Source organism: Hippocampus guttulatus, chromosome 15 (genome assembly GCF_054856545.1).
Source record: "Hippocampus guttulatus isolate MCC_2025c chromosome 15, RoL_Hgut_1.0, whole genome shotgun sequence".
Taxonomy (NCBI): Eukaryota; Metazoa; Chordata; class Actinopteri; order Syngnathiformes; family Syngnathidae; genus Hippocampus; species Hippocampus guttulatus.
Genome location: NC_141275.1, coordinates 14809060 through 14829803, shown reverse-complemented (window position 1 = coordinate 14829803; position 20744 = coordinate 14809060). Strand labels below are relative to the sequence as shown.

Genomic DNA, 20744 nt, shown 5'->3' with positions numbered 1-20744 from the left:
GCAAAAAACATTGCAGGTATTTTTCCGTTGATTTTCACAATAAGAGTTTTAAGTTGCGTTTTTGCGATTTACACCAGTTACAGTGGGTAAAAACGGACATACAGAATATAATATATTATTAGTAATAAACACACACATTTCCTATCATGTCATGGAATCGTCGAGGTGCTAATAGTTTAGTCTATAAATTTAATTTGAAAATTCATTGATCAGTATTCGGTATTTCTGGCCTTAGTAATGGGTTCTTCACCATTCTCCAGTCAAGCCAAGACACGCAATATCGCTGCAGTGGGGAAAAGGAGGGAAAAGACGAACGCGTCCATCGCCATTGTCGGCGGAGACAACATTTCAACGTTACCATTCGGATGACAAAAATTGCTCGTTAAAACACACCGGTACACACGCCGAATAAAAAGGGAAGAAGAACGTTTAGCAGTTTGGAATGAACCGGTGACGAGGAATTAGAACACATGAGATGGGCTGAGAAAATGCACGACATGCCATTTGTTCGTGTTTTATTGTGATTAGGGGCCTGCCGCTATTAGGATGGTGCGACATATACGGAAATTCCTTCATTTTATTTGTCCATATAAAACACCGTACACATTGCCGGCGTCGACCTCGTGGCGCAACGGTAGCGCGTCTGACTCCAGATCAGAAGGTTGCGTGTTCAAATCACGTCGGGGTCATTACTTTTGGAGTTCATTTTCCTCACGTTCCATATACGGAACACTTCATTGTCACAACATGCCCTGGGCTTTTGGGTGAAATTTCAGGATCTATCTCAAGTGCACGCAAACCTTTTGTGAGTGTTTGAAAGCCCTCGTCCCAACTGTTCGGTGTTTTTGGGGAGTACAACTTGTTGCTTAACAAGTACCCGGTAGCTGAATCAACAGCTGTTTCAGCCATGAAAGAGCCCAAGAATGTATTCTTCTGAGCCTTTCTGTGACTCTTCTGGTCTCTCTCCTGTAACCGACTGATGCCACTTTGTGACAGCAATAATAATAATAATAATAGATTTTATTTATAAGCGCCTTTCAAGACACCCAAGGACACTTTACAATAACAAAAAACACAAAACAATACGGGTTGAGCAGCGGCAGCCAAAACGCGCCAGCGTCAATGGCTGCATCTCCACGAAAATAACGGCAAGTGACCAGTGATTTATATTGTCATTAGCAGATTGCCACAGACTGCAGGTGTCACAGAAAGGCAAAGAAGTGAACCTTCTGTAACTCTGCTTATAGTGCTGTGTAGGTTCCGCTGCAAATTTCAACCAAGTATGCCAACGTTTTTTGTTTTTTTGTGTATGAGTCGTGTATATCCATGCTGTAACACACTTAAAGGATCAACGGCAACTTTATTGATTTTATTTTGCAACTGTGAGGAAGGTGGAGCTGAGACTAAAGCACAAATGTCGAGGCTTTCCACAATGCTGTCACGAGGTCATCCAGAGCAGGGTTTCCCAACCTTTATTGAGCTAAGGCACGTATTTATATGAAAAAAAAAATGTCATGGCACACAACCAAACATGTCGATTCCACCTGCTACCATCTAGTGAAAGAGCATTTAGTTGTGCGTGCTATCACGATGCATGGATGTCATGAATAGTCGCACAAGGTGGGGATTCGATGTAAATGTTATTTACAAGTTTCATATATTTTTATACATGAAAAAAAGATTAAATGGGAGGATTCAGCAATAACTTAACAATCAAGAATTACTTAACAACACAGGAAAGGGACCATTAAATAAAGGAGCGGGAGGGGCAGCAAGGGGGGACCTTGAGGGACACCATCTGAGGTTTCATACTAGGTGCTGTTGCTTCTGCTTCCGGAATTGCGGATGCTGACTTTCTTGCAGGTTTTGTCGGTGCAGCGTTCCAGGATGAGCTCGGGACTCGGTCGGGGCGGGATCACTGGGGCCTCTGGCTTCAGCTCATTCGCCGAACTGAAGCGCTGCACGGGAATGTTCCCTGCGGGTCACACGTGCATATCATAGTGTTTTACTTTGGCACCATCTTGTGGCATCTGGGACCCAAGGAACAATATTGAAGTCAGGGGCGGAACTTCATTTAGTTTGGCAAAGGCCAAAAGAAGTGCTTTGTTGCCATCTTGTTACATTTATCGGCAATTGTAATCCTTTTCTGTAGAGGCAGGAATAATTTTAAAAAAAAAATCAAAGGTAGTCATCCTACCTTGGTTCTTTCTCTCCCTCAGAGGTGACTTCTCCGGCATCTTGGATTTCCTGGGCACGGCGGTGGGCAGGCCGCCTCTTTGCTGGAGGTATCGGCGGCTGTTCCTCCGGTAGGCCTCCTGGCTTAGGCGCTGCCGGCCTTGTTCGTGGATGCTCTTGGCGTTCTTAATGGTGGACCTGGAGAGAAGATACGGATGAATTTTGGCAACCCAAGCAAGGGTTCACAGCATAAGAAGGATCATCTCGATAATGGACCTGCGAGGCGGAGGCTTCTGTCCCTCTGGTTGCTTGATATTGTATTCATATTTGGCCCCTTTTCCTGCTTTGTGCAGGAACATGGAGGGGAAGTGACCCGTCTCCTCGCCTTTTCTGAGCAAAGCAGGAAAAAGTTGCACATTGAAATCAAACAACCCAAATGCATCATTTGACTTACGAGTGAAGCAGTGACTTCTCTACCTGACAACCCACCAGCCGTCCAAGAGCTTGTGAATGACCTCGATGGTTTCTCCCATCTCCAGCGAGATCTCATCGCCCGTCTCCGCCTTGTAGGCTCGGACTGTTACGTGCAATTCTCCTTCAGGGACAGCGTGTTTTAAACAAAGCCGCGTGGTTATGAAAATAATCATCAAAGGACTAATGATTACCTTCGTAATTTGGCTCTACGTCCTCTGTCTCCTCTGGTCCGTCCAGGGGTTCCAGGTAGGTGGCAGGAACCCATCCTCGTTTCGTTTCACATTGGCAGAACCACCAGCCTGAATGCCAACGGTCATGTTAAAATTCACAAAATGTCACTTTTTGGAGAGCTGGATATGACCTGCCACACCCAGTGGCAAGGTCACATGTATGGTTTGATCACCTTTAGTTAGTTAGTTAGCTAGCTAACAAACTACCTTTTACGAGCTAGCAAACAAACAAACATACTGCTTTATGCTAACGAGTTAGCTTGCTAGCTAGGATTCGGGCAAATTGAGGCCACCATTCTATATGGATGTTTTGCTGAAATGGCAGGTGTGCGATGTTCTCAATTGCCACCAGGTGTCACTGCATCCCTTTTCTTTTGGGTAAGAATGCTGCGAACGATCAAATTTTCTTCTCGACCTTTGGAGTTTCTCACCATTCTGGTTCTTCTCCACAATTTCCACCAAGTCCCCAGTGCGCAGGTTGAGCTCATGTTTGGACGTCTTGGTGAAGTCTGCGATTACTCTGTATGTGTCCAGTAGGATGGGCCCAGAAATCTCTAAAGAGGGGAGTTAATTATGTCTGTACCTTACATATCAAATAATCATGAAAGCATCTAAACATACTAAACATACTAAACACATCTAAACATACATTTACTAAACATCAATGTTTAAATATTTATGCTATTCCTAAAATTACACATGTTTAATGAAATAAAAAACTGTGTAATTAAGGACTGTGATGTTAAGACTTTGCTATATAAATACACAACTTAAATATGCCAACATATATAAATACAGCAACACAAAACGTTCACTTTTCATCCTATTTTGCATGTTTCAATATACAAACACAAAGGCCACTGAAAAACAACTATGTTCACATGCATTGTTTGCTCAATATTTCAAGTCTTACCAGATATGTTGTTGTTGACTTTGGTCTCCAAGAAGATTTCGCTTTTTTTCCCTCTGAACAGAAGAGAGAAATACCGAACAGTTTTTTCCTTTTGTTTTGTTGATGCACTGTGTGTGAGTTAGTCGTCTGTTATTGGTAAGGTGACTCATCTGAAACCCACAATGTGGCATTTAATTTGGAGGAAGTAGAGATGAATTCTATTGTTAGGGTAAATATGAATCCATAAAGTTATCTTGACAGTACTATTTTATTGCAATACAAAACAGTGCCATGCCTCTTTAGTTAGGTAGTGAATGCTTCCTCGCGAGCTAGCCACCCTGACGGTCTGTGGGCTTTCATCCCCTCCCTCTCTTGTTAATTAGTTTGTTAGCTCATTTGTTTGTTTGCCTTCAGTAAGTTTGTGAGTTTTTTATTGGCCTTGAGTTAAGTCATTGATCTCCGCGTTGAGTGTTGAATGCAGCTCACTGACGTGTTTGGAGCCGGCGGGTTTTCGTCCTCCGGTCGCACTTTGAAGAAGGCGTTGAGATGCGAGCAGCGTGAGATGTGCGGCGGGAGCGTGATGAGCGACAGGCAATACTCGGTCAGTGTGCTCTGCTTGCTTTCCCGAGACCTTTGGCTCTCCACCCAACGCGGTGCTGCGGAACAAAATGGATATTGAACAAATGTTCGTGAGTAGTTTTACTTTATTTTAGCTTTAGTTTTCTTCAAATTCGTGATGATTTAAACCTTGGATAAAATTGAAGAATATTCAAATGTCACACAAAACATTGGCCTTTCAGAGGACGAGTAATATTCTTTTATATTTTATTGATTTTTTTTTTTGTGCGACCTTGACGAGGGGAAGCGCTGCAATCCAATTGTGTACAGAGTGATGAAAATTGGGGTTTTTGTGTGATTTTGGTTGCATTTCCCCTCTTCTGCTGGCTTGTCTCAATAAAGAGAGCAAGAGGGAAAAAAAAGAGAAGTAAAAGTTTTGACACTCAGGTGCTTCCTGAAATAAAATCCCCTACAGCGTGCAAGCGTTAGTAATTTGAAACAAATTCGCCATGAGTTCGCAGTCAATTTAAAATGTACACTTTGTATCGTGGATGCAGAACATACACCAAAAAGTCATGTGATGAGTCTCTGTTTACTTGGGTTGAATAATGAATCAAATCCAAACTGCAATTTTAAATTGCAAAGGCTGCCGTTGCAGGGGGCAAAAAAAAAAAAGCTTCGTTTTGGTTGCTGGGCTCTTTGTGTGTGTGCGTGTATGTTTTAGTTTTTTTATATACCGTTTAGATTAGTTCAGTATGTTCCAGATTTGTTTGCATTACAGATGCAGTAACTCTAATTGAATTAGAGAAATAAACGTTCATATCACTTCAATTCATTTCACAGCATAATCCCAAGCCTTTAAAAACAAAAAAATTATGTATAATAAATCTGACCTTGATGATTGTGAGAGAGATTTATGTGTGGATTGCATTTCTTTAAAAAAATATATATGTAAAGATCACCTTGGAAAAAATGTGTCTATTAATTTGCAATTGCAATATTGAGGGAAACAAAATTGCACTAATTTATTTTTTTTTTCAAAATGATACCTGGCAGCGATGGAATGATTCGGTCCTTTGTTTCGATTTGTCCGGCTTCAATCGGAAACATCTCTTTCAGGGATTTCTGGGAACGAGAGATCTGCTTCATTGAACAGCCAGCCACTGTACTGACTTGTTGAAATCAGGGGCAAAAGCATTTCATCTAGTCATGCATTAAAAAACTAAACAAGACACTCACGTGGAAAGTGTAGATTTCAGGATATGTCCTGAAGATCAATTTCTCGACGAGGTCGCTCCACTTCACCATCAGCATGTACACCTAAAACAAAATAAAGTGGACACCCCCCCCCCAAAAAAAAACAACGAACATTAAAGCAAACTAAAGATGCTTATGATGAAAAAAAAAGCATGTTCAGCCATTTTTGGAGCCTCACATAGTGCTGACTGGGGTAAAAGCGTTTTTCAAAGCCGAGCAGCTTCACGTGTCGAATGTAGACTTCCTCCATGTTGGGATAGAAGGAGACCGACTGATGTGAGATGCTGCTGGAGGCTTATAAATGTGCGCGTGCGTCGGCGCGTGTGCGCGCCTCTATTGTGTCATCAACATGCCGCAAATGTCACTCCCTCTTTACCTTGTCAAGAAGGCAATTGAAACGCATGCATCCTCATGAGGGTCACGGGGGGACACGGCAACTTCACTTCAATTCAAACCCAGAACCTCTCGACTCTTGAGGCGGACGAGCCAACCACTTTCTCACTGTGCTGACCGTCACGCTGCTTTCATCCATCCATCCATCCATTTTCCGAACCGCTTGATCCTCACTAGGGTCGCGGGGGGTGCTGGAGCCTATCCCAGCCGTCTTCGGGCAGTAGGCGGGGACACCCTGAATCAGTTGCCAGCCAATCGCTGCTTTCACTTGATGGAAAATGAAATGCACTGACTCGACTTTAGGGATTGTATTGACTAGTCTGTAGGGTTACATTTGTTGTTGCGGTGCCCACTATGCACTCTTTTCGTCGGTCCACACAACATGACTGTATCTGCAAAGTTTTCGCAACAGAAACAAAGAGGAAGATAGAAGAGCACTAACGGCAAACTTCCTCTTGTTATGTCCACAAATACTGCAAAAAATAAATAAATAAAAATCATGATGCAAGGGAAATTGTTAAGACGGAAAATGTCATGTCTGGCGTGGGCCGTTAAGCGTTCACCACGGTTACGCTAAAACAAATAGAGAACCTCATCCGACAACAAGTTAACTTGGGTTAAGTGGCGGCTCAGGGTGCCAGGGCCCCATATGAACAAGACAAAAATTCTAATCAAATATATGTCCAGGTAGATGCATATTTATTTTTACATGAGCAAAGTAGTTTCATTTGTCGCTGTTGTCTATTGTGAGATGTACGTCCAGTCTGATCACGCAAAACTCTTATGAAAAATGTCACATACACAATTGCTCCTCTTCAATAAAATAGATGGGACCAAGGTGGGGCGCAACATTCCAACTGGCCAATTTATCGGTCAACGACCGTTGAGAGTGACGTCAGCATGCATGCTTGCTATGACCAACCAATCAAGAGGATGGAAAATGTTGAAATTTTCGAGCTTCAGCTCACTGGCCTTGAGCCGACAAATTTGAAATACTGATCCAATGCCAATACTTAAGTAAAAGTAAAATACAGACCCTGAAATATATAAAATAGAAACGTACAAAAGGAATTATAGATGCTGGTCCTTTTTAAATTTTGGCAAAAAAAAGTTCCCTTCTTTGATTAAATTACTTCGTGCTTGTACTCAGAAGAAGGGAAAAATATTATAGTCAGAAGAAAATAAATCCTCCAGTCAAATACACATACCTGAAAAAGAACTTTAAGTACAGTGATTGTTAGTCTATTACGTATTTGTACTTCGTTGCTACCCACCACTGGAATAAATGGATATAATGCAACAAATAATGGTGATTATGTGAAGTCTTCTGGCACGGAATGAAACCTGAATGCCCACCACTAAGTACAATGAGAGGTATAAATTTGGAAATGTATTCGAATTCTAACTCTAAAGTTGAAAGTAAGTCATTTTTATTGGATGTGTACAATATTCATTAAACAGTTATGTAAGCGTTTCAAAATACGAACGTGGTATTTCGTGTCCCCTCGAATGACGGTAGGATTTAGTTTGTCCGAAGTACTTTGCCGTACAGCGCTCCAACGGTTGGGGGCGGAGTGACAAGACGATGGGGAGAGTATTTCTAACACGTCCGCAGTTGGAGAATAAACTCAAGTCAGTTTCAACCATTAGTCACACTCGGTTTTCAATCAAGTTTCTCATCAAGCTACAACAATGAGCGGCAGAGGCAAAGGCGGCAAGGGGCTCGGTAAAGGAGGCGCGAAGCGTCACCGCAAAGTTCTCCGCGACAACATCCAGGGCATCACCAAACCCGCCATCAGACGTCTGGCTCGCCGCGGCGGAGTGAAGCGTATCTCCGGCCTGATCTACGAAGAGACCCGCGGTGTCCTCAAGGTCTTTCTGGAGAACGTGATCCGTGACGCTGTCACTTACACCGAGCACGCCAAGAGAAAGACAGTCACGGCCATGGATGTGGTGTACGCTCTCAAGAGGCAGGGCCGCACCCTGTATGGCTTCGGCGGTTAGATTCATCGGCTATCTCCCATCAACCCAACGGCTCTTTTAAGAGCCACGCACTCATAACTTAAAGGGCACGTTTCCGAGGAAACCTACCGAGTTGTAGGGGAAAACTTCTGGTCAACAGCGGTCAATATTTATTGTTGGTCCTGTACACTATGATGACCACAATACGAATAAAGTTAAAAATGTTGTATTAACTTGAGGGCTCGCCAAATGCGGCACAGGGACAAGTTAGCATGGGGTGCCATGCGACACCGTCAAAGTTCAAACAGTAATCGACTCGAGCGCTAAAAAATGTTAACCTATAATTAGTTTATGGCACTTTTTACAGAGGCTTTCCAAAGCGTCAGTCAACTAATGCAATCGATTTGTGTGGATATCAACATATGCTCACATCAACTTCTGAAAACAGGATTGCTTCAATATTTTCCATGATGACCGCCACATGGAGAGGGAAACACTTAACATCCCCAAATATTGGGGTGATCCCTAGGTGGTTTTAAGAGGCTCAATTGGGCAGACGTATGAATGTCTGCAAACTTGTTAATGGTTGGTCGGTTTTAAGATAATCGATCGTGAGAGTCTTCACAAAATCCAAAATTAATCTACCGATCAATCTGAAATTTGAAGAGTCAGAAGTGGGCCAAAGTAGAGATCTCCAAATAGATTGTGGTGATGATGGCAATTTCCGGGCATTAAGTATGAATGTATTAAGCTTCATCGTTTATCAACTACCCCATTTTAAGTGCTTCTCGTGGAATACACATGCATATTGAACATTCAATAACGTATTCAAAATTAGATGGTCACAGCAACAATATTCATAAACATGCCAAATATTATCAACAAAATAGATGGTAATGAAGCTCAATAATGTTATGACACCATTTGATTACAATTAATGCAAAATGTCCAGAAGTACTTTTGTTGAATAGGGAGGATGTAAAGGATTGTCCATGATCAAGAAGTCTATTCACTTACATTCAAATGTAAAATACAGAAACACATTTTACAAGTAACTACTTTGTATAAAAAATTTAAAAAACTCCAAAAAAATCTAGTGGTTCTTGGCCAACCAAACGTGTTTTCACGGCTTTTTGTAAGTACCTACTTGTAGAATATAATCCAAAATGAGTCGTGGTTCAATAATCGTAATAGCAAATACATATCGGGTTCATCGATTACACGACGGCGTCAACCTCTTGTGCGGGGTCTTGGTATTTTTTTCTCGACTGGGTTTACTCAGTCCGACTCAGACTCAGCTATTATAGTTGTTGTGGGTAAAATCTTTCAGAGTCATGTTTCAACATCTCCACTGTGCGCTTGCTTGGACATACACAACCACACATGTGCTGGAAAACCTTCAGTGTCCTTTCCAAATTATTATATAAACTGTATACAATCCTATTTAATACTACATTTGCAAAAGTGTCTCCCAATCAAATGTAACCAATATACTTCAAATGCACAACCACGAGACCATAGCGTGGAATGTATATATAAACGTTCATACAAACATCTAAAATCGCTACGTGAAATTAAGGGCAAAAGTGGAAATAACGGACCCAAAACAAACATTAAAACATGGCCTGCCTCAGAATGAAGAAACGCTGATCTGACTGCAATCTTCTAATGAGTACACATTCCACGCAAGTAACACCCTCAAATCACGTCACATATGTGCAAAACTATATTCAAGCTGTTAAGTTATCAATAGACTGTCATCAATTGATTTTTCATGCATCCAAACGATCGATGAGCACGTAAGATCCTCGCGTGTGTTGCCGACTGGTAACCGCCCCGGGGTCACCGCGAGAAACTCGTGTGTTTACCATCGTCTCAATTTTCGCTGATAAAGGCAAAAATAAAACCGATCGTGGAGCCGAGTTGGTTCTAATCCACGCTCAGATGTCTCTGCTAATGTGCGAAACTGCATCACGACCACCACGACACAATTTCACGCATTTTGAGGACAAAATGACACCAAAAGTGGCCGCGGTCGTCTCCGAATGACAGAGAACCGGCGAGGTTTGAAAGGTCTAGTGATAAAACCAGCCCATATTAACCCACAAAAACAATCCTAGGCTAAAGAAGAGGGGGTCAACTATGATCTGGTGCAAGAGATTTGATAATATATTTTAATTTATAGTGTAGTTTGGGACTTAAACGTGAAAGAGAAAACACAAAAAGCACGTCCACATATCGCTCGAGTGCAGAGCTGCGGCTGGGTTGAGTCTCCCCGGTTCTCATGTGCCGTATAAGTCCCGCCTCCTGCTCTCCAGCGGACAACTTGTTTTCAGCAAGACAAACCGGAGAAGAGCCATGGCAGAGGAAGCACCGGCAGCACCCGCTACGACCCCGTCTAAGGCGGCGGGAAAGGCCAAAAAGAAGAAGTCACCAGTCAAGAGGGCGAATAGAGATGCCCCCACCCTCTCCAAACAGATCGTCGCGATCATTGCCGATTCAAATGACCGCAAAGGAATGTCGGTGTCTGCGATAAAGAAGGCGTTGGCGAGCCAAGGCGTGGACGTGGTCAAACTCAACAGGCGCATCAACATTGCCTTAGTCAATCTAGTGGTTAAGGGGGTCCTGATCCAGACCACTGGAATTGGCGCTTCTGGTTCCTTCAAACTCGCCAAGAAGGAGCCGGTCGCCAAGAAGGCCAAGAAAGTTGGGTTGAGTGTTAAGAAGAAACCCGCTGCCAAGAAGTCCACCACCACCACCGCTACTACCGTAGCTGTCGCCGGCAGGAAATCGACAGCAGCCGCGAAGAAGAGACGTGTTTCCGGCAAGCCTGACAAGAAATCCAAGAAGTCACCGAAGAAGCCTGCTGCTAAGAAGGCTCCCAAGTCGACAAGCAGCCCCAGGAAGGCCACGACGTCCAGAGCAAAGTCGAATCCCAAGTCCAAGAAGGATACCCCGAAGAAGGGGAGGAAGGCTGCCGCCAAGAAACCTGCACCTAAAAAAACAGGCAAGAAGACATCAGTGAAAAAATCCAAGAAGTGAATCTAACACGTTTCACATCTTCAACCAAAGGCTCTTTTAAGAGCCACCACATCACTCAAAGAGCAATTCCTCAATCTATTTTGCATTTTAGAATGTGTTGTTTTTATCTTTTTAGATATGTGGCAGTGAATGCACACTGGCTGGCTGGCCACCATGAATAAATTAGATGGTGTACCCCCCCCCCCCCCCCCACACACACACATACACACCATCTCAAATTTGATTGATTGAAATTTGTTTTATAAACCCCCAGATTTGAAAATATATTGTTTACATAGACTCCCAAAAATGTGACTACGTTTCCTCACTGTCATGCGCCAAAACGTTACCTGGGGTGGGGTGTTGAAAAATAATAGCCCAGGGCTGGGGGACAGGGTCAGCCATGTTGCCCAGCACTGCCCGGAAATCCACCAGCTGTTCGGGAAGGTAAACATATTTTCCCGATGTCCCCTCCCACCTCTGATACAGGACAAACGGAGCACCTCATTCATGTTAAGATTTTGAGTGAGTTGAATTTTGTGGAAAAAATGCACAAATTGAGTTCTGACACTTGATGTTAGTTCGCAGGTCAACGGTTTTGTGTCATCCTTGAATGTTTTTTTTAAAGCAAGACAGCCCTTTGCATTTGTATGTGGTTATTTTGTTTACTTTAACCCCGTTTTGTTGTTGGATTAGGATAGACAAAGCTGTTCAAACGTCCGCTTAGACAGTTGGCGCTTTCAAAGTGTTCCCGCCAACGCTTTCATTGGTTCACTTCAAATTCTTGTTCTCCAATCGTTCGTCTAATACAAGCCCACGTGACTTTCCATTCGACCAATCAGCGTCCCCGTAGTCCCAACACTCTACTATAAAATCTCGGGGTGACGCGTTGCAATGTCAATACAGACGAAGCACTCTCTTTACTCGAAATGGCCAGAACGAAGCAAACCGCTCGCAAGTCCACCGGAGGAAAAGCCCCCAGAAAGCAGCTGGCCACCAAAGCGGCCCGTAAGAGCGCCCCAGCCACCGGCGGAGTGAAGAAACCTCACCGCTACAGGCCGGGTACTGTGGCTCTACGTGAGATCCGCCGTTACCAGAAGTCAACGGAGCTGCTAATCCGTAAGCTGCCCTTCCAGCGTCTTGTCAGAGAGATTGCCCAGGACTTCAAGACCGACCTGCGCTTCCAGAGCTCAGCCGTCATGGCTCTGCAAGAGTCTAGCGAGGCTTACTTGGTCGGCCTGTTTGAGGACACGAACCTGTGCGCCATCCACGCTAAGCGCGTCACCATTATGCCGAAAGATATCCAACTGGCTCGCCGTATTCGCGGCGAGAGGGCCTAAGTCTCCCGTTCACCCCATCACAACAACGGCTCTTTTAAGAGCCACTCACTTTTTCGAAAATGGTTTCAATTCTTCATACTTATCTCTTTCAATGTCACAATGACTATATTGATGCTCCTGACGGTTTGTGCTTAATGTAGAAAACATTGCAAGTCCCCTGCTTTGGAGCACAAGAAAACCTAAGTCACCTTTGTCATCAAAACCCCCCTTGGCTATTTTCTTTCACAAAGCATGCCATGATGAGAATGGCAGCGTTTAATTTAATTTTTGGCCTCAGTCTTCAATTATAAGATGCTGGTGTGAAGAATAGCAAGTGTATGTAACATATTTCATAGTTCCCTGAATACTAAATATTTACCTTTTTATATTTAACGTTGGGAATTGTTTGCAATAAAACGTCTATTTGGTATTGCTCTTCACCTTATTAGGGTTTTGATATTTTAAGTGACAAATATTGTAATTTAAAAATGACAATGTCGACCATTTTGTTGACACATTTAACACTGAAGCTAAATGTGACGAAATGTCAAGAATTCAGATTACCTATTGCATGTCCTCGTATAATTGCTATAATTTTGATGTTATAGGTAAATTACTACATTGCTCGGTACGAATACTTTAAGCCAGGGTTGAAGGTGTATTTAGTACTTGAAAAAAATGAAGGTGCGATTACATTGATGAGCTGGTCATTGAAAATGAATCAAATATGTTGATGGGACGATGTTTGGTCATTTGGAATATTGTGTACATTTTATTTCATGTATAAATACATGTGAACATTCCTAAATAGTGGCATGGACGAATGAAGTAAATATACGATTGTAAAAATCGATTTTTTAAAATTTCCTTTTTAGAACATTTGTAAATATTGATATTGTGAATATTGTAAATATCCACCTATTGATTATTCCTAAATCATTTTTAATAAATGACACAACGCTGTCAATGTTTATTTGCATACTACACTCATGTTATATCCTGTTGCCCAAGTCACGTTCCTCTGTAGATACTATCTACATTTCAAAAAGAAAAAAGCGCGACAACTTCCTTGCCCTATTGGCTAAAAGTTTTCCGCCCACAATTTCAAAGCAGCCGTATGACGTCACACCACACAAACCAATCCTGCGCGAGCAACAGCGCACAAATATTTGCATATCACGAATATTAAAAGCTCAACTCAGCCAAGTCCAAGTTCACTCAACGCCTTTCAATAAAGTCATCAACATGCCTGAACCAGCAGTTAAAGCTTCCAAAAAAGGCTCCAAGAAAGCCGTCGCCAAGTCCACCAAGCCCGGCAAGAAGAGGGTGAAGCGCAGGAGGGAGAGCTACTCCATCTACGTGTACAAGGTGTTGAAGCAGGTCCACCCCGACACCGGCATCTCATCCAAGGCCATGAGCATCATGAACTCGTTCGTTACCGACATCTTCGAGCGCATCGCCGGCGAGGCTTCCCGCCTGGCGCTTTACAACAAGCGCTCCACCATCACCTCCAGGGAGATCCAGACCGCCGTCCGCCTGCTTCTTCCCGGGGAGCTGGCCAAGCACGCCGTGTCCGAAGGCACCAAGGCTGTCACCAAGTACACCAGCTCCAAGTGAAATGTTGGAGCTCATCACTCTCGGCAAAAGGCCCTTTTCAGGGCCACCACAAGCTTCTTTAGACTTCATTTCCTCCAACAGCAATCAGCGTTATGGTGCGATGGCTTGTCTTTGCTGCAAATGAGTTGTCAATCGCAGTGCATGAAATGGTCAGGTGTTCCTTATATATATTGATCTGTAATTATTTTGTTTATTGTGAATGGAACGCACAATGAATATTTGTACGATGTTACCGCGCCTGATGGCCTGATGACGGTGACTTAATTTCAAAAATATCACGGGATACTTGCAATGTGCTTTTTACATGCATCGGCATTTGAATCTTAAATACATTCGACCGGTAGGTGTATTATACCAAAACTACATATAAATACTTTTTACTACATATAAACACCTGTTGATTAATGCATACGCCCGACTGGATTCCAACCCAATGAAATTTCTCCCTTGGCTACGGCGCTATTTGTTAGAATATTGATTTGATCGGGGTACTACTGCCCGATGACAGCTGGGGTTGACTCGAGGATAAACTGATTAAGAAGTAGATGGATATATATACTGTACCCATTTGGTTACATTATGAACAGGAAACATTCTAATAGCAGGTTATCGGAAATGCTAATCGAAAGTAAACAAATTATAGCATCTCAGATCCAAGTTTACAATTGACAAAGCCGAACAATTTATACTGAACTCTACATATGACAAAGAACGTTTACAGTAGATAAGTACACGCAGCAAACAAATTGCGAGCTTCCGTGTAAGACGCTGGACAGGAAGTGAATAAGGCAATGATATCCAGTTTGCCTTTCATCATAAAACGCGTAGGAGCAGCACGCAAAACATATTCAGGACCAAGTCAGGACAACAGAAATGACGTCAGTAGCTGAAACATCAAGCAACATTTTTATTGCAAATAAACCACGTAATCCACAGTTGGAAAAAATGTTATATAAAATATAATTTCAACCATGTTAGAATATGTTTCCGTAGTGTAGTGGTTATCACGTTCGCCTAACACGCGAAAGGTCCCCGGTTCGAGACCGGGCGGAAACACCTTTTATCCAAGAATCTCGGATTTATTTTTAATTTTTCTAATTCAGCTAAGAACATACAAATGATTTAAAAGGTAGCCGTGTGTCCCGGAAAAGGCGTTAAAAAGACTACTGCAACTGATGGTCTGGCATGGTTTATAATACCGGAAGTTCCGCTCCACGTGAGCCGACCTATGCAGCAGTTGTGGGCTAAACCGTCTTTCCGCGTCCATAAAATAACTTCAACGCCGTATCCGGCAGGTGGGAAGTGAAGGAATGCATTCCTTGGTGAGTTTGCTTTAGCGGTCTTTGTCTTGTGTGCCGCGGACTAATCGCAGCCAGGGCAGAACGTCTAGTTAGCTTGAGCTATTTACATATGCTAACGCTAGCGCTCGAACTGCCTGCTGTTTGGTTTTGGGCTGTGTTTGTTATTTATTTCAAGTGGCTTCGCCTTGAACCAACTAGTTGAGATTGCCCGGGCCCACACGATGAATCTAATCATTTACTCTAGTGGTTTGAGAAGGTGATTGGCAACCACACACTCTGACGAGTATGTTTTAAACTTAATTCGATCTCAAATGTACACATACGTATTCGTCTAACCGCGGCAGGTTTTATTCCACAAAAAGTTGATTTGCTATTTTTGTTAGCCACTGTGACGTAGTTTGAATATTAAAACTATTTGGGCAGTATATATATATATATATATATATATATATATATATGCAAGTACATTTTTTCTAACCAACATTTCTCCAAGGTGCCACTGTGTTGAATTTAAAAGTTAAATACAACTGAATTGTAACCATGGCAGTGATTCTTCCGGCTTCCCCTTACATAAGTATTCAGTTAAAATATATCGCAGATGAAAATGAAACAAAAAATGTACATAGATAACTGCTTCAACACAAACCGTTCTACAAAGATTGTATGTTAAATTACAACCGAATTGGATTAAAATTCTTTTGTACACCACTAGATGGAGCCAATTTCTCACTATTGGAACTTGGAGCTACCATACTCTGAGAATCTTCTTTTTGTTTTTGTTTCGCACTTCATTCTGTTTATAACCCGTTTTCATAGTTATGATTTACGACAAAACAATGTGCTGCATTCATGGTCCCAGCAAAAAAGGAGAGCCGCAGTCGCCAATGCACTTTCGGCTATTGATTGCTCGACTCAAACTGTCAAAAATACAAATGTAAAATGAAAACAAATGCAAGAATCTGCTGCAGGCCACAACACACACACACAGCTGCTCACCCACAGGCTCAACAGCTGACTGGATTCCAACCCAATGAAGTCTCTCCCTTGGCCATGACCCTTAGAAAAACACTTTCTTTCTTGACACGCGCTTTTAATCATTTTTTTTTCCCAACACAGTGCTATTGTGCTATTTATTAGAAAATTGATTTGATCGGGGTAAAGTGGGGTAGTAGCTTTTTCATGGAACTCATTAAAATATTTTTCACAGATTACTGACGGGCCGACAGATTCGCTTCTCTTCCACACCAGGATGTAAACATGGACGGCGTGGACAACAACTACATCTGGCAGCGTCGCGTGTTCCACGGCATGCGCAACCAGAGAGGTGAGGTCCCCTTTCCGGAGTCGGCCAAAATCGGCGTGGAGTTCAACGCCGCCGTGGAAAGGTGGACAAAGTTGGACACCAGCCTGTTGACCCACGGCGTGCTAATGGAGATCTGCAATTTTGCCCGGACCGTGGCGACGGCGGAGAAATATTTTCTATTTGAGGTCATGGCGTTCAACTTTGACCTGGGCTTGGACACCACAGACCACAAGTTGTGTTACCAGTACGCGGCCCGCATTCACGGCAAAATCAAAAATAAAAAGGTCAAAGCTCAACATCTCAAGGACATCTTCCCGTTGCCGGACAAGTCCGTTTTAAAGGCGTATGTGGACAAGACGACATCGCAGTCCCAGATTCCTCTCAACAATTTTTTTCCCATCCTGGCTCCTCCCCACTTGTCGGAAGAGCAGCCCTCGGAGGACGCGGTTGTTCCCAAAAGGGGACAAGAAACGACATTACACAAAGCGAACCCTTATCCCTTCTGCCAAGAATTGGGCGTGTCTTTGGCCGTTGACCCGTCCAAATCGGGCCACCGCAGGTTCCATTTGGATCTGCTCACCAACGGCCTGATGCTGGAACTCCTGGACTTCTCTCGCGTCCTCTCCAGCACAGCCAATCGCATCGGCAACACCTTGCTGGAGCAGAACTTTGGCATCCAGGTGAGCCAAATCCCAAGGGTCATGTTTCAGAAGCGCAAAGCTCTGGATTACACCAGAGCGGACGCCAGGATAAAGCGATCGCTGCAGTGCACGATCGGCGACGCCACGGAAGAATTGCTGGCCGATTCCTACATGTGCCCGCTTGACTTTGAGCCTGAAACGCAATCCGACTCGAAAGCCGTGGCCGTGAACGAAGACGACGAGCAGATTCTGGTAACGGCAACTCGCACGGACACCCAAAGCAGGATCGGCGAACGCTCTGACGAAGGAGCTCAGGACGGTGACGCGAGGCGGAAGCTGTGGCTGCTGCGTGGCGTTTGCTCCACGCGAATCCTGACAAGCCAGAAAGCCAAGAGCCAGTTTGAGAGCTGCCGGGAGATCGGTTTGGACTTTGACGTCTTCTCGGGCGCCAAACAAGCCTTGCATCTGCATCTGCTCACCAACGGTGTCCTGATGGAGGTTCAGCAGTTTGCCACGGCCCTAAATAAAGGCTCGGTGAGCTTCTTGTCGGACATCCTGGAGCGCAACTTTAACGTGGCCCTCCAGGAGGAGCACAGCACGCAAACTCTGGTCAGGGATTTAATCACGAAATGGAAGGCCCTCCTCGCACATCCCGACAAAGCACAATTTGAGTTCCTCAATGGCAGTTTACATCTCCCGCACATTTATGACGGCGGAAAGGAAGTCGAGTCAACAAAGTGCGCGTCGTCATCCTCGGACATGGACCCGTATCCTTTCTGTAAGAGGATCGGCCTGGACTTCTGGGCGACGGACGGTGTCAAGCTGCCGTTGTCTGCGCTGACCGTAGGCGCGCTGCTGGAAATGTTCCAATTTGTGGACAGTTTGCGCGGCACGACCACCGAGCTGGTCAAGGACATCCTGGAGCACAATTTCAATTTGGACTTGCGGAGTGGCGACAGCGAGGCCGCCGCGGTGTTCCGAAAATGGTGCGCCGGGGTGGTCCAAAAATGGCCCTCGGTGGGGAAGTGGTTTGTGAGGAGGCCCAACACGCTCCCCAGAGACCTGTGGCTCAGCACGCCCGTCTTCACGCAGATCGAGTCGGAGGACCGCGGCGCAGGAATACCCTCGAATCAAGAGATGAATGTCGCGGCGATCCAATTCAACGACTTCCGCGCCTGCAAACAAATCGGACTGGATCTTGACGTGAGCTCCAAATGGGGAGCCAAGAGTAAGTTGAGCCTGCGACAGCTGACCAGGGGCATCCTGCTCGAGGTGCACCGCTATGTGCGGCAGAACCGGCTCCGCTATGTGCCTTCCCTTTTCCAAATCCTGGATTACAACTTTGAGCTGGGCTACCAGAACCCGCACAAGGTGGAGTTCGCCTGGTCCGTCGCCTCTCAGGTGCTTGCGATGGCGAGGAAAAGTAACAGGAAAGACAATTACCTGAATACGGTCTTCGAGCTTCCCTTTCAGCTCCCGCCGTCGTCACCGTCGTGGTGCAAAGACGAACCGGAGGAGGAAATCCTCCACCAACAGGATCCCGGCGACCAAGATATCGTGTTTGTCCAAAAACTGCAACCTGTTGACATCGAGGTGGAGATCGAGTAGATTTCTGTAATTGTCTTTTAGGGCAATGGCGCAAAAATAAAATGTTCATTTCCTGCCATGTCTTCTGCTCAATTGATGCATTCATAAAGCCATGAGAAATTCCCAAAACAGACGAATGTCCAAAGCCACACATGCTCTTTAACCACTTGATAGGAAGTTAATATGGCTGCCGGAGTTGCTCCCCTGATCGGAAAAAGGTTGTGTGTCTGTGTTTTCAGAAATTTACAGGACTGGTGTGACGAAAGACAGAAAGTGGATGGATGGACCTTCACTTTTTGAATGGACGAGCTCAAGTTAAGTTTTCCAAGATCTTTGAGTTTATTCACATGAAGCCGTGTATATGTTTCAAATGTCTTTTATGTTTGAAGTCGCACGCTTCAGAAAGTGCAGGCTGAGGAACAAGACAATTTCCTAAATGATAATTACAAAAATTATGAAAGGATTGTATGTTTGAATCGACCAGATTATTTAGGAAGTGGGGCGGGGGGCGGGGGCCTTAAGACCGACGAACAAAGGATATTTCCGCCCGGTCCGGGGACCTTTCGCGTGTTAGGCGAACATAACCATTACACTATGGAAACAGGTAATAATTATTGTGAACTGAATAAGCTTTCACATATTATAAAATCAAGCCAAACCAGTTGCAGTAGTCTAACATCTTTTTTTCAGGCCACACAGCTACCCTTTGGATCATTTATATTGTCATAGCGGGATTAGAGTAATGAAAAAAAAAAAAATCCTTGATGTTTGGATAAAAATTGTTTCCGCCCGGTCTCGAACCGGGGACCTTTCGCGTGTTAGGCGAACGTGATAACCACTACACTACGGAAACGGATGTTATATCCTGTGAACTGAATGCTTAAGTAGGCAATGCAGTGACGCTCGAAGACGCGTGCGTGTATTTGTTATCCAACTATAAAAACAGTCCCCTCTCTACGAAAAGGTAACTTCTAATACTGCTTTGTGTCGTACTGTGTGCCTCAAAAGTACACGAAGCGGATTTCGTGTTACATGGTGTAGGCCAGGGCTGTCAAGATCATCGTCGAGGGCCACAAGGTAGTTACCGTTTCCCTGACGGCCGTGAAACCATGTCAAAGCGATCAGTATAATAGCTTATTCAACCAAGTTACTGTAAACAAATTACTTCGGTAACAAGGACATACTTGCATACTGTCACACTACATAAAATGCTATGAGTTACATTTTCAAAGCGACTGTTGAAACTGATGGATATGACCTCTTAAGGAGTTTGTGGTGGCCCTGAAAAGGGCCTTTGGCCGAGAGTGAAGAGTAACATTTCACTTGGAGCTGGTGTACTTGGTGACAGCCTTGGTGCCCTCGGACACGGCGTGCTTCGCCAGCTCACCGGGAAGAAGCAAGCGGACGGCGGTCTGGATCTCCCTGGAGGTGATGGTGGAGCGCTTGTTGTAAAGCGCCAGGCGGGAAGCCTCGCCAGCGATACGCTCGAAGATGTCGGTAACGAACGAATTCATGATGCTCATGGCCTTGGATGAGATGCCGGTGTCGGGGTGGACCTGCTTCAACACCTTGTACACGTAGATGGAGTAGCTCTCCCTCCTGCGCTTCACCCTCTTCTTGCCGGGCTTGGTGGACTTGGCGACGGCTTTCTTGGAGCCCTTCTTGGAGACTTTGACTGCTGGTTCAGGCATTCTGACAACTGCTCAGGTTTGCGAATTCTGAATTCGAGCCGGCCGAGTGTCGTTTTTATAATCCTGCTATGCAAATTTCTGTACGCTGTTGCTCGTACAGGATTGGTTTGTTTGGGATGACGTTTAACACGCTGGTTTGAAATCGTGGGCGGAAATCTATTAGCCAATAGGCTAAGGTACTCGTCGCGCTTTTTTCTATTTGAAATGTAGATAGCGTCTCCCGAATACCGCTCAGGGGACGTCAGGGGAATTTTGCATTAAAGTAGAATGCAAATGAATGCCAAAAGGTTACAATCCTTGAATAGCTCTAATACCACATCCAC

The 20744-nt window shown here is 44.3% G+C and overlaps 7 protein-coding genes and 3 non-coding genes across 10 annotated transcripts; 7 read left to right on the top strand and 3 right to left on the bottom strand.

Annotated features, from left to right (window-relative positions):
• Window positions 1–617: 617 nt before the first annotated feature.
• Window positions 618–689, top strand: trnaw-cca (transfer RNA tryptophan (anticodon CCA)). Its single transcript has one exon. It is a non-coding gene; the product is annotated as a tRNA-Trp (tRNA).
• Window positions 690–1340: 651 nt separating this feature from the next.
• ncf1 (neutrophil cytosolic factor 1) lies at window positions 1341–5867 on the bottom strand. The gene is made up of 11 exons (XM_086131869.1): window positions 5765–5867; window positions 5569–5649; window positions 5379–5454; window positions 4262–4427; window positions 3793–3845; window positions 3311–3433; window positions 2841–2948; window positions 2653–2770; window positions 2452–2565; window positions 2198–2373; window positions 1341–1975 (listed from the first exon to the last, which is right to left on the bottom strand). The coding sequence occupies exons 1-11, from the start codon at window positions 5834–5836 to the stop codon at window positions 1812–1814; spliced, it is 1251 nt and encodes a 416-aa protein (XP_085987995.1). The 5' UTR covers window positions 5837–5867; the 3' UTR covers window positions 1341–1811.
• A 1750-nt stretch (window positions 5868–7617) lies between these two features.
• Window positions 7618–8140, top strand: LOC147194122 (histone H4). Its single transcript, XM_086131069.1, has one exon. The coding sequence runs from the start codon at window positions 7672–7674 to the stop codon at window positions 7981–7983; it is 312 nt and encodes a 103-aa protein (XP_085987195.1). The 5' UTR covers window positions 7618–7671; the 3' UTR covers window positions 7984–8140.
• A 2142-nt stretch (window positions 8141–10282) lies between these two features.
• On the top strand, window positions 10283–11002 carry LOC147194121 (histone H1-like). Its single transcript, XM_086131866.1, has one exon. The coding sequence runs from the start codon at window positions 10300–10302 to the stop codon at window positions 10981–10983; it is 684 nt and encodes a 227-aa protein (XP_085987992.1). The 5' UTR covers window positions 10283–10299; the 3' UTR covers window positions 10984–11002.
• An 884-nt stretch (window positions 11003–11886) lies between these two features.
• On the top strand, window positions 11887–13260 carry LOC147194120 (histone H3-like). Its single transcript, XM_086131867.1, has one exon. The coding sequence runs from the start codon at window positions 11892–11894 to the stop codon at window positions 12300–12302; it is 411 nt and encodes a 136-aa protein (XP_085987993.1). The 5' UTR covers window positions 11887–11891; the 3' UTR covers window positions 12303–13260.
• A 265-nt stretch (window positions 13261–13525) lies between these two features.
• Window positions 13526–13944, top strand: LOC147194119 (histone H2B 1/2-like). Its single transcript, XM_086130965.1, has one exon. The coding sequence runs from the start codon at window positions 13527–13529 to the stop codon at window positions 13896–13898; it is 372 nt and encodes a 123-aa protein (XP_085987091.1). The 5' UTR covers window position 13526; the 3' UTR covers window positions 13899–13944.
• Window positions 13945–14881: 937 nt separating this feature from the next.
• On the top strand, window positions 14882–14954 carry trnav-aac (transfer RNA valine (anticodon AAC)). The gene has a single exon. It is a non-coding gene; the product is annotated as a tRNA-Val (tRNA).
• A 1502-nt stretch (window positions 14955–16456) lies between these two features.
• Window positions 16457–18810, top strand: LOC147194117 (uncharacterized). Its single transcript, XM_086130412.1, has one exon. It carries the CDS (start codon window positions 16457–16459, stop codon window positions 18749–18751), a length of 2295 nt encoding a protein of 764 aa, XP_085986538.1. The 3' UTR covers window positions 18752–18810.
• Window positions 18811–19510: 700 nt separating this feature from the next.
• On the bottom strand, window positions 19511–19583 carry trnav-aac (transfer RNA valine (anticodon AAC)). The gene has a single exon. It is a non-coding gene; the product is annotated as a tRNA-Val (tRNA).
• LOC147194115 (histone H2B 1/2-like) lies at window positions 19549–20446 on the bottom strand. The gene has a single exon (XM_086130417.1). The coding sequence runs from the start codon at window positions 20419–20421 to the stop codon at window positions 20050–20052; it is 372 nt and encodes a 123-aa protein (XP_085986543.1). The 5' UTR covers window positions 20422–20446; the 3' UTR covers window positions 19549–20049.
• Between the last annotated feature and the right edge of the window lie 298 nt (window positions 20447–20744).